Below are 13482 nucleotides of genomic sequence, written 5' to 3' on the forward strand. Positions count from 1 at the left end.
GGCTGAAGAACAAGGAAGAGAGACTCCCGATAAAGAGGAGGAATAGTCCTATTCCCAGTAAACTGTAGCCCACCAGACGAAGAGTATCAGATCTCTCTTCGACGGACACTGCCAGAAAACACGTCAGAATATATTAACTCCACAATATGTACAGTTGATCATCCTATACATCATGTAGCCTCGTACAAACCATCCTGAGCCTTTTTCTAAAATGTGTTATTAGATTGGAGAACACATTAGGAGGGATCTTAGACCATTCCTCCATACAGAATCTTTCCAGATCCTTGATATCCTTCGTCTACCCTTATGGACTGCCCTCTTCATTTCAAACCACAGGTTTTCAATGGGGTTCAAGTCTGGATATGAGATGGCCATTGCAAAATGTTGATTTTTTGGGGGGTCAATGAAACATTTCTTGATGTGTGCTTGGGGTCATTGTCTTACTGGAAGATCCACCTGTGGACAAGTTTCAGCCTCCTGGCAGAGCCAACCAGGTTTTTGTCTAAAATGTCCTGGTACTGGGTAAAGTTCATGATGTCGTTGACCTTCAAAATGGAATGACATGAATCCCTCCCAATGTGTTCTCCAATCTCCTAAAACGTTTTAGAAAAAGGCTCAGTGCCGTTATCCTCGCAAGGTGAGGTATTGAAAGGTATTAAAAATGGGTGACAATCATTTTGACCCCTATCCTTTTGAGAGAAAAAAATATTACAAGTTACACCATCTCTTTTGGGTGAGCAATTGTATTAGTATAAAATAATATACTTTCCCATTTATTTATAGCTCTGTATTTGCATGATTTATTTTATATATTCTTTTTGCTCATCTTTATCAAGGGTGCCAATAATTTTGGACTTGGCTGTCTATGAAATTATCAGTAGCCTAGTCATCACATTGTCACAGTATAGCTTATTTTGATGTAGTCACACTTTGAAATGTATTTACTGTACCTTTGTGTGATCTAAGCAATGGTCCACCGGATGCTTTTGCTGTTCCAATTAGATTGGAGAATCTTTCTGTCCGCCCAAAGCAATCCCGACGAAGGAAAAGATTATGGAAAGAGAACAGCATTGAACTACACTGAACAACAATATAAACGCAACATGCAAATATTTAAAAGATTTTAAATCAAATCAAATCAAATTTATTTATATAGCCCTTCGTACATCAGCTGATATCTCAAAGTGCTGTACAGAAACCCAGCCTAAAACCCCAAACAGCAAGCAATGCAGGTGTAGAAGCACGGTGGCTAGGAAAAACTCCCTAGAAAGGCCAATACCTAGGAAGAAACCTAGAGAGGAACCAGGCTATGTGGGGTGGCCAGTCCTCTTCTGGCTGTGCCGGGTGGAGATTATAACAGAACATGGCCAAGATGTTCAAATGTTCATAAATGACCAGCATGGTCGAATAATAATAAGGCAGAACAGTTGAAACTGGAGCAGCAGCACAGTCAGGTGGAAGTTGAAACTGGAGCAGCAGCATGGCCAGGTGGACTGGGGACAGCAAGGAGTCATCATGTCAGGTAGTCCTGGGGCATGGTCCTAGGGCTCAGGTCAGTTGAAACTGGAACAGCAGCATGGCCAGGTGGACTGGGGACAGCAAGGAGTTTTACAGAGTTACAGTTCAAATAAGGAAATCAGAAAATTGAAAGAAATAAATGAGGTCCTAATCTATAGATTTTACATGACTGGGAATACAGATATGAATCTGTTGGTCACAGATACCTTTAAAAAATGTAGGGGCGGGGATCAGAAAACCAGTCAGTTTCTGGTGTGACCACCATTTGCCTCATGAAGCGCAACACATCTCCATCGCATAAAGTTACTCCATATTGGCGGGAACTGGAACATGCTATTGTACATATAGATCCAGAGCAACATGTCTGGTGGGTATGCAGGCCATGGAAGAACTGGGACATTTTCAGCTTCCAGAAGTTGTGTACAGACCCTTGTGACATCATGCTGAAATATGAGGCGATGGCAGCGGATAAATGACACAGCAATGGGCCTCAGGATCTGGTCAAGGTATCTCTGTGCATTCAAATTGCCATTGAGAAAATTAAATTGTGTTCGTTGTCCGAAGCTTATGCCTGCAATACCATGACTCCACCATGGGGCACTGTTCACAACGTTGACATTTACCATCTGCCCGGTACTGTTGAAACCGGGATTCATACGTGAAGAGCACACTTCTCCAGCATGCCAGTAGCCATTGAAGGTGAGATTAGCCCACTGAAGTTGATTACGAAGCCGATCTGCAGTCAGGTCAAGACCCTAGTGAGGATGACGAGCACGCAGATGAGCTTCCCTGAGGTGGTTTCTGACAGTTTGTGCAGAAATTCTTTGGTTATATAAATCCACAGTTTCATCAGCTGTCCAGGTGGCTGGTCTCAGACAATCCCGCAGGTGAAAAAGCCAGATGTGGAGGTCCAGGGCTGGCGTGATTGCACGTGGTCTGCGGTTGTGCGCCGGTTGGATGTACTGCCAAATTCTCTAAAACGACGTTGGAGACTACTTATGGTAGAGAAATTAACATTAAAATCTCTCACAACAGCTCTGGTGGACATTCCTGCAGTCAGCATGCCAATTGCACGTTCCCCCAAAACTTGAGACATCTGTGGCATTGTGTTGTGTGACACAACTGCACATTTTAGAGTGGCATTTTATTGTCCCCAGAACAAGGTGCACCTGTGTAATGATCATGCTGTTTAAGCTTCTTGATATGCCACACTTGTCAGGTGGATGAATTATTTTGGCAAAGGAGAAATGCTCACTAACAGGGATGTAAACACATTTATGCACAACATTTGAGAGGGAAAGCTTTTTGTACGTATGGAACATTTCTGGGATCTTTCGTTTCAGCTCATGAAACATGGGATCAACACTTTACATGTTTTGTTTACACTTTTGTTCAGTATAATTAAACATTCTCCAAGTAGAGCATTTTTCAAGAGCCTCTAGGTAGTCCTATCAAAGGGGTTGAACACAGTGGTTAAATTGAACTGGAGATATCTGGATCAAAGCGAGAGCCAGGCAGAGCTGAGCTCTAGCACCTTATGGGAGTAGAATAAAAAGTAGTAACCCTAACCCAAACCCTAGAATAGTAATACATTGTACTTACAGCAGTAACACTAACCCTAATTCTAACCCTAATCTTGGCATAATCCTTTTATTCAACCTGCCAGAGCTTCCCCACCTCCAAATACCCCATTTAACCCCTGGTTGGACAGTAAATCTAGACATCAAAGTAAATACTGTATATTTGAGTAGTACAGTATGAATAAATCTGGACAGATGCTCACAGGCTGGCAGGTGGCCGAGCCAGTCTCGATACAGATCTGAATCTGGCAGTGCAGGTAGATGACATTTAGGTTGATGTAGGAGAAGATGCGAAGAGACAGGCGAGACTTGCTGGAGTTGCCGTTCTCCACGACTGTGGTGTATGTGTTTGGGAGGGGACAGCTGATAAGAAAGAGAGAGATTACTGGCACAAAGCTTAGAAAGTACCCAAACACATCTGAATCTTCAAACAAATGTCCATCCTCGGTTGGACAATACATATAAATGTTATTCTATTATATGCCACGGAATGAAAACCTAGCATCTAAGCTAACTATAATAGGGCACCTTCAAAAGCAATTGTAGAACAGACCTGTTTTCCAGAAAAACATAGGTTGTTGGCTCTAAGGGGTTGCTGCTCTGGGTGGCCCAGCACTTGTTGATGACCACTTTGATCTGGGCAACCGTGGAGTCAACGCTGACCTCGACCACAACGTCCTCCTCAGGAGACAGGCTGTAGTTCTGGGGTAGGGGTGACATTCCATTCAGGAGCTGAAATGTCACGTAGAACGTCCCTGAGCCCATGACAGCATCATTGATCATATCATACCTGTCAATACACCATAAGATATGATGTAAATAAATAGCTAAATATATCATGTGACCATAGTGACATAGATAAGGTAACCATGGCGCCTGGCAGAGCGTACCCTGCGGTGCTGTAACCAGAGGAGATGATGATGCTCCTCCTGAAGGTACATATGATGGGGACCTTCAGCCATACTGTGGGAACCCTTGTAGTGTCATCAGGCAAGTTGTACAGATTCACCTGAGCAGTGTAGTGAGTGCTGTTCTGAAGTGCAAAAGTTAAAATGGGAAATTAGTTATTTTATTTTCTAACAGACTATGAGGACAGTTCAATCTAGTTTGGTCATCCAACACCTGCACCTACTGGTCACAGGCTTCATGTTTTTAATGTATAGAATAAATGGTACATAAATAAGGACATTTTATCCTGTTAAATCCAGGTCTGTTTTGTGCATTATAGAATAACCTTTTATTTAGCCAAAACACACCAGAGACTATGCTCTTTGTGACACAAGGGGGCAGTAGGTAGCACCCTCTAGCCACTGACTGACAAGTTTACTGACTCACATATAAGAGCTGTGTGTTACACTCGTCCCAAGCCACCGTCAGCTGGACGTGGCTACTGTTCCCTCCGTTCACGCCACACTCCTGTGTTCCTAGGAACAGGGAAGAGTCCCCAATGTGCCCCGACCACAGGAAGTCCCTGGCCACTGTCACCGTGATGGCACTGGCCCTGCACTCCACTGAGATGGCTTCCGTATAAGAGACCAGAGGAGCCAGAGATGTAGGAGTCTCAGGCTGCAGACTGGTTTTGATGAGACCGCTGGTCATTTTTGTAGGAACTTCAGTGATGGTTGAGGTTGTAACTGGCGCCATGGTTGTGATTGTGACTGGAGTTTTGGTTGAAACTGTGTTGTTGATTCTAACTGTATTGTTGACAGTGGTTGTAACGGGTGCGTTCATTGTAGCTGCATCTGTATTGTTGGATGTAATTGAGGTTGTATTATAGGTGGTAGTGGTTGACACTGTATTGCTGGTTGTAACCGGAGTGTTTGTTGTGGTTGCGGACATAGGTGTGGTTGTGGACATAGGTGTGGTTGTGGACATAGGTGTGGTTGCGGACATAGGTGTGGTTGCGGACATAGGTGTGGTTGTAGACATAGGTGTGGTTGTGGACATAGGTGTGGTTGTGGACATAGGTGTGGTTGCGGACATAGGTGTGGTTGTGGACATAGGTGTGGTTGTGGACATAGGTGTGGTTGTGGACATAGGTGTGGTTGTGGACATAGGTGTGGTTGTGGACATAGGTGTGGTTGTGGACATAGGTGTGGTTGTGGACATAGGTGTGGTTGTGGTCAAAGGAGCTGTATGGAAACAAAAAAAAGACAATTACAGTTTGAACTGTAGTGAACTGATTAGGCAGTGTGAGACGAATACTCTAACCATATCCAGATCTGAATTTAGACTATCAAAAAAGTGAAAGCGATTACTCCATTTTGTCTACCTGAACAGACCCGTCCCGGCCTAGAGGGGTTAGAGTCCGTGAATCCATCCAGACAGAGACAGCTGTAGGAGCCCCAGGTGTTAGTGCACTGGGCCCATGGGGAGCAGTCCATGTCCCCTGTACTGCACTCATCAACATCTGTTAGAAACAACAACAAAAATCTGCCATTGAATATCAGGTTAACAGTTTATGCAGATTGGTATCACTAAATGTGCTCTCCATGTAATGCTAACAGAGTTATTTTATTTCATATTCAACCTATATTTAAGCAGGAAGTCACATTAATTCAAATAATAATTTTCAAGAAAGGCCCATTGGAGAACCTGGCACATTATCTTGTACACATCCTTTTATCAAAGTCTACGTATTCTTACAACTGTACAAGGTTAAGACAGCGTTACCATCTATGCTGGTGTTGTTGCTGTCAACAGTGTATCTGGAGCTGTTCTGTAGGGCCTGCATCAGAACAGAGGACACTTTCAGGATGTCCAGGGACTGACTGGGTGTGAAGATGATGGTGAAGTTCACTACTACACTGCCGGGGGCCAGGCCTGTGATCTGAACCCTCACATCTCCTGAGTTTACCAGGGCCAGAATATCAGGAGGGAGAGACTGGATGATCTGTGGGACAGTTAGAGGAGACAGTGTGTTCGTGTCTGTCATTTGATAGAAACTACAACATGTAACAACTACAAAACATGTTTAAGTGTCTTTCATTCATTCCACATTCTATAAGTGAGGACAATGACAACATTCAAACATTCAAGTTTTGTCAAAGCAGCCGTTGTGTGGAAGTCTCCTACCTCTTCCATAATACTACGACTAAGATTCTGATACATCTGGCTAGTAGGGTCCAGCAGGGCATCAGTGAACTGCACATTGGTCAGGTGAGCTGTTGCTCCAAGTGTCTGTGCAGCTGTGAATTGGATACACACATCCAGCCAAAGCACTGTAGTCACTAGAACAGTTTCATATCTGCTATAAGAGTCAGCATAACGTGAAAGTGCTTTCGTAAGTGAAACCAAATCATATTGCTGTGTCAGTGTGTAATGAATAATAGAGGGCTTTCCTCTTGTCCTTGTTCAGATGGCTTTGGCTAGCAGCATAGGGCACACCATATCAGCCTCCTTATGCATAAAGCACATATCGCTAAAATGTACTGCATCAGTTTAAGTATGCACACATTTTAAGTGATATTGACATAACAAAACTGAAAAGGATGACAGAAAGTTTACATTTTAAACACATTCTTTACATGGGACTTACCAGTCTTAACCAGCAGGCTGGCCCCCTGACTCCCATAGGGACAGGAAATGACAGTAACGTTGTGGAGAACCCCAGGCTTCAACAATGTCACCTCCCAGACTGACAGCCCCGTCTCCCAGCGTCCCCTGACCTTTGACCCCTCCATCAGCACCACCAGAAAGCTAAACCCGCTCTGGGATTGGCCAGTCATCCAGGACACGTAGAAGGATGAGCCAGTGACGCTGGAAGCCTGCAGGTTGGTGATGGGGGCGGGGTCTGGGAAAGAAGTGAGACAGTAATCAATCTCAACTTCTATGAAATATAATTTTATCAATGACTTTGTGAGTAAATTTTTTTACAATTATGATTATTAAAGATGTATGTGGAGCACTTTGGAGAATATTATGCAAACAGCCTCAGGGGTTCTTAGAAACAGCAGGGGAGTCATTGGGGGAATTTCTATCAACAAAATATTAGAAGTGATATTTAAAAAAGTCCATACGCTTAAAACTGTTGCCGTTGTACAATGTATAATGGGTGTGTTATTGATTTCCATACAGCATGTGGATGGAGATGGTGGTGATACACTCAGGGACACCACCAGAGTGGGCTCCAGGCTGGTTTGTGGCATAGTGCTGGTCTGCTGGTGATGTGTCTGCCATGCCGGTACAGAGGGGGCAGAGGTGGAGAGGGTTGGGGTTGGAGAGTTGGGGTTAGTGGTATGCTGGAGTGAGGTGGAACTACTCCAGGATGTGAGAGCTGTACTGATTTCAGGCCTGCTGGAGGTCAATACAGTACTCGAGGGTGTCACTGCGGTACTGGTCTCAGACCTGTTGGAGCTGGCATTAACTGGGTTATGTGTGGTAGCATGTATATGGGTCGAGCTGAGCATCATGCTCCTGTTTGTGGTTGTAGCTATGGCTGTTGGGGTATCAGTAAAGCTGGAGACCCAGGACTGATAGCTGGTACTGTTGGGTGGCAACTCTGTAGCATTGGCCCACCAGAACATATGAGTGGCATTACTGGGCACGAGTGAGGTCACCGGGTCAGCAGCTGAAAAGAGAATGAACAGTTTGAGTGTTAGCTACAAACTTTTACATCTTTCCATGAATTTCATATAACCCAGAGTAAGTACACACCACTCCCTGTCCTTACCTTGGCAGTGTACCCCTTTGTTGTTGGGGTTGAGATCAATTAATCCTGGATGGCAGGTGCAGCTGTAGGAGCCCTCTGTGTTGGTACAGTCTGCCTGACGTGAGCAGCTGCTGAGAGTGGCATGGCTACACTCATTCATGTCTGAAAGGACAGCAGCATAATGTGTAGTAGATACTGTGTACAGGATATACATTATTCAGTGTGTGTGTCTATTCGTTTTGTGTGTGTGTGTTCGCACTGGTGTGTGTTTTTGTGAGTGTGTGTCAACGGACAGTTTTCCATTTCCAGAGGAAACATGTCACAGATGAGTGTAAAGAGGAAGTGGGACACCGTGGTGTTACTGAGTCAGCTTTTCCTGAGCAGGGTTTTCAGTAACAAGAGAACAACTCTAACACACACATCATTATATCCACCAGAAAACCCTGTGTATTTTACGCCCCACAGTACAGTACAGTATCCCCTTACCTTCAACTGACACTGAGGTGACTTCTTCAATGTGTATGAGAAGAAGGTGCAGCTTTGTGGTCGTGTTGGACAGGGACAGAATTTCAGGGGAACTAATCAGCAGAGAGGAGGAGGTTCTAAATGGCCATGTAGGCCAGGATCTGATATAGTATACTAAGACGTCATAAGAGTCCAGCGCTCCAGTCACCTGTAAGCCAATACAGAATGGTCATGGCCTATACTGGGCACATACGGTGAGAAATATAGGGACTATATAATGGACCATCATTGAGAAGAACATAGGGAGATACAGGAACCTACCACAGAGTGCAGCAGCCTTGTGTGGTTCAGGATTCCCCCGTCCATGGATATCAGCCACTGGTAATCTATCTTCGCTGTCACAGTGACGTGAAAGCACCAGCTTCTGCTGCCTGAGTGAAATTTATTAAGAATACTAGTATGTTTACAATATAATTTTCTGTGGCTGTACTATACTATATTCTTCTCATGGAAGAATGGTGTCTCATTCATCCAATGGACTTCCAGACACATTTAGAATCCATGCCAAAGAGCATTGAAGCTGTTCTGGTTCATGGTGGCCCAACAAACTATTAAGACATTTTATGTTGGTGTTTCCTTTATTTTGGCATTTACCTGTATATCTTTGATCACTATGAAGTTGATCTGGGATCTGTACTTACCTGCAGACTGAGGGTCAGTACAGAGAGAAAGGCCTTCTCTCTGGCAGCACTTTTTCCAGCCTGTGCAGTCTAAGTCCCATTCACACCCTCCACAACACCCTCAGGACAGGACCCTGGCTTAGCAGTGAACTCTCCACTTCTGTTGAGAGAGAGAGAGAGAGAGAGAGAGAGAGAGAGAGAGAGAGAGAGAGAGAGAGAGAGAGAGAGAGAGAGAGAGAGAGAGAGAGAGAGAGAGAGAGAGAGAGAGAGAGAGAGAGAGAGAGAGAGAGAGAGAGAAGAGAGAGAGAGAGAGAGAGAGAGAGAGAGAGGAGAGAGAGAGAGAGAGAGAGAGAGAGAGAGAGAGAGAGAGAGAGAGAGAGAGAGAGAGGAGAGAGAGAGAGAGAGAGGAGAGAGAGAGAGAGAGAGAGAGAGAGAGAGAGAGAGAGAGAGAGAGCAGAGAGCGAGAGAGAGAGAGAGAGAAGAGAGAGAGAGAGAGAAGAGAGAGAGAGAGAGAGGGAGAGAGAGAGAGAGAGAGAGAGAGAGAGAGAGAGAGAGAGAGAGAGAGAGAGAGAGAGAGAGAGAGAGAGAGAGAGAGAGAGAATTAAATGTTTACAAAGAGCACTGTAAATAGCAAACTATAACTGTGTTCTTGGTCCACAGCCCCATCTAGTGTTCTTTGTTAGCTGCTCCATATAAACATGTCTCCATGACGACTGGTCCTGATAGTATTAGGGCAGGCCCATAGTACTGATGTACATTTCTTACACTTTTTAGATACTTCTGTGCTCTCCTAAACATTTTTTCTCTTCATGTTGAACAACATGAGGAGGTGGCAGGGTAGCCTAGTGGTTAGAGCGTTGGACTAGTGAGCGGAATGTTGCAAGTTCAAACCCCCGAGCAGATAAGCTGCAAATCTGTTGTTCTGCCCCTGAACAGGCAGTTATACTCTTCCTAGGCCATCTTAACTGACTTGCCTAGTTAAATAAAGGTAAAAATATATATTTATTTTTTAAATAATCCTAAAATACAAGCTAGAATACTCACGTAAAGCACAGTAGCTGCCCACTTGTTCATAGCCATCACAACACCTCAAAACGTCTTTGATGACATTCATGTACTCAGTCCGATATGCCTTTTTGTAAACTGTGACCTCACACATCTTCCAGGGTAGCCAGCCACCACATGACCTCCTGACCGTGTAAGAGATCTTATAGGACAACACTTTACTCACCACTGTGCTCTCATGTCGAGTACACAGGTGGTAGCTGGACATAGACAGGTCATATCCTGAAATACAGGAATAGTTATATTATATATCTAATGGAGACTATCCATGTTTTTATGTTTGCAGAATCTAAGACAAATGGGTAGGGCATTCCAAAAAAACAGTCACAAAAACATAATATTGGAAAATAAGTATTTGCAGATCAATGTTGCATAAATAACAGAATATTTGAACTCAAACAAATAACAGGTTTTCATTTCCACAACTGCGAGCATTCATAGGAGTGCCCGCAGCCAAGGAGTGCCCGCAGCCAAGGAGTGCCCGCAGCCAAGGAGTGCCCGCAGCCAAGGAGTGCCCGCAGCCAAGGAGTGCCCGCAGCCAAGGAGTGCCCGCAGCCAAGGAGTGCCCACAGCCAAGGAGTGCCCACAGTATCAATGTAGGTACAGTAAATGCAGGTACAGTAAATAATTTGCATAGGGCTTCTTGTACATATTTACAAAGATATATCATGGAACATGGTAATAAACAGTAGAGCATACACATTATCATATTGATTGTGTCATAATTTAATTTGGCTTATTTTCATACCTTCAAACAAAGTGTTGTGTCCCCTACAGAGGTCCAGAAAGGCCGTGGCCAGACAGAGAAAGGACATCCAACTCATCTTGAATACATAAAATATGGCATGCATTCAAGGACCTTGCTGCACGTCCATTTTCAGAGCTGAGTTGTTGGTAACGGTTCTGAGTTTCTTTCCCCTCATCATCCACACCCCCTGATCACCTTCTCCCTTGCTCCCACAGTCCCAAGTGTAACACACTGCATGGCAATATGTAGAATCTAGATGGAGAGATTATACAACTACATGGAGAGGGTGTATTCATTCACATTTGGTTCAAGTGCCATTTCTGGAGTCAAATTGATTCCTTTGTATGTTCCTATGTTTCTGTATGTTTTGAGAGAGTATTTCAGGGATTTAAAACTACTGTTAATCACTAACTGTGGCAAATTATCACCCCAAAACGTTATAATATATAACCATACAAGCATTTGTACACATTTGTAGTTTTGCTTTTGTGTACTGGTTGTGTTAGGACCTGCCACGGTACTGTCAGTGCCAGCAAACAACATGGTGGCTGTGAGATAAGATGGGGAAAATGGTATCTGTGAGATGAGAGCAGCAGTGTCTGTCCCAGGTGACTTGGTTTCTGCTCAGGTCCCCATGGCAGTGTTTACTCTCATATCCTCACTCATCTCCTCACCCACAGCCTCCGACAGGGAGGCAGGCAGGAGGGGTATTGATTTTGTCACATTTCCCTCAAAGACTGTAATAAAAAAAAATAATGTTCCACCCCTTCAGAAAAATATCTCTATATCCTCTGGAATTTAAAAGGTTTAGTCATCACAGCACATTCCTTACTGGCTTGGGGATGTTCTACATCTTGTAATTCTAATGTGATTTGAAATTTAACCATCAGTAATAGGAATGTGGTGGCTCAACCTGAGTGGCACAATAACCATTTGAAGGTGTCGGCATCACATTACTTAGTTCCACAGATGATGGTACTGGCCATCATCTGCAGCACCACAATCACAGTGCCTCACCCTCAGTTTCCGGTTGTTCTATCCAGTGTATGCACATGCACTACATATGCAGAAATATGTGGAAACCCATTAAAATGTGTGGATTTGGCTAGTTCAGCCACACCCGTTAGTGACAGATGTCTAAAACCCGAGCACACAGTCATGCAACCTCCATAAACAAACATTGGCAGTAGAATGGCGTTAATGAAGAGCTCAGTGACTTTCAACGTGGCACCGTCATAGGATGCAACAATTCCAACAAGTCAGTTCGTCAAATTTCTTCCCTGCTAGAGCTGCCTAAGATCACCATGTGCAATGCCAAGCATCTGCTGGAGTGGTGTAAAGCTCGCCACCATTGGACTCTGGAGCAGTGGACACGCCTTCTCTGGCGCAATGAATCACACTTCACCATCTGTCAGTCCGGCGGGCAAATCTGGGTTTGGCAGATGCCAGGAGAACGGTACCTGCCCGAATGCATAGTTCCAACTGTAAAGTTTGGTGGAGGATGAATAATGGCCTGGGGCTGTTTTTCATGGTTCGGGCTAGGCCCATTAGTTCCAGTGAAGGGAAATCTTAACGCTACAGCATACAATGACATTCTAGACGATTATGTTCTTCCAACTTTGTGGCAACAGTTTGGGGAAGGCCCTTTCCTGTTTCAGCATGACAATGCTCCAGTGCACAAAGCAAGGTCCATACAGAAATGGTTTGTTGAGATCGGTGTGGAAGAACTTGACTGGCCTGCACAGAGCCCTGACCTCAACCCCATTGAACACCTTTGGGGTGAATTGGAACGCAGACTGCAAGCCAGGCCTAATCGCCCAACATCAGTGTTCGAGCTCACTAATGCTCTTGTGGCTGAATGGAAGCAAGACCCTGCAGCAATGTTCCAACATCTAGTGGAAAGCCTTCCCAGAAGAGTGGAGGCTGTTAAAGCAGCAAAGGGGGAACCAACTCCATATTAATACTCATGATTTTGGAATAAGAAGTTTGACGAGCAGGTGTCCATATACTTGTGGTCAAGTAGTTTACCTTAAAGTATTCACATATACACACAGATTGTACATACATGTCAAAATGAGGCAATAGCAGTGCCACACCTTCCATGGATCACCCGGGTTACCAGAAACGGTACTACATACAGTATGAGCCCTACAGACGAATAACCATATGTGCCTTTTACATTTTCAGATTAGTGGTGTTTTCAAATGTCATTATCTGCTGACTGTAACATCAAGAGTTGTTTACAGACATAGAAGTAAATAGTAGCAGATGTGTCCTTTCAGATGATGTGTAACATTTAACTCCAAATGATTCAGATTGTTTATTAAAATGCAACTACATCAGCTGTTTTAAATCATTCCAAATGAAGATACATTATATGGTTCTTCATTTGTAAGATTCGAAGACTTTCCAGGATGTGGCAAGTAGACCACAGCAACAAGTGCCTTCTGGATATATGCAATGAGAGAAAGCAGACGTTTACACAGGCAGCCCAATTCTGATAATTGTTTCACAAATGAGTCTTTTGACCAATCAGATCAGCTATGAAAAAGATCTGATGTGATTGGTCAAAAGATCAATTAGTGGAAAAAATATCTGAATTGGGCTGCCTGTGATGTCTTATAATCACAACTCTCTATTTAGTTTCAGTGGTACAGTGGATCTGGTTACAGAGAAACACATTCATCCACCAATGTCAAATGCTGATTTTACCTAATGCTTTCCTCAAATGATTGTTGTCATTCATTGGATATATAAAAATAAATTGACATAACT

At 43.9% G+C, this 13482-nt stretch overlaps 1 protein-coding gene across 1 annotated transcript; it reads right to left on the reverse strand.

Annotated features, from left to right (window-relative positions):
- Positions 1–3173: 3173 nt before the first annotated feature.
- LOC109891805 (uromodulin-like 1) lies at positions 3174–10783 on the reverse strand. Its single transcript, XM_031825939.1, has 14 exons — positions 10708–10783; positions 9939–10181; positions 8536–8645; positions 8236–8422; positions 7771–7911; positions 7585–7668; positions 6637–6891; positions 6174–6286; positions 5772–5991; positions 5365–5508; positions 4434–5230; positions 3989–4131; positions 3652–3888; positions 3174–3461 (listed from the first exon to the last, which is right to left on the reverse strand). Exons 1-14 carry the CDS (start codon positions 10781–10783, stop codon positions 3242–3244), a joined length of 2970 nt encoding a protein of 989 aa, XP_031681799.1. The 3' UTR covers positions 3174–3241.
- Between the last annotated feature and the right edge of the window lie 2699 nt (positions 10784–13482).

Source organism: Oncorhynchus kisutch, linkage group LG6 (assembly GCF_002021735.2).
Source record: "Oncorhynchus kisutch isolate 150728-3 linkage group LG6, Okis_V2, whole genome shotgun sequence".
Lineage (NCBI taxonomy): Eukaryota > Metazoa > Chordata > Actinopteri > Salmoniformes > Salmonidae > Oncorhynchus > Oncorhynchus kisutch.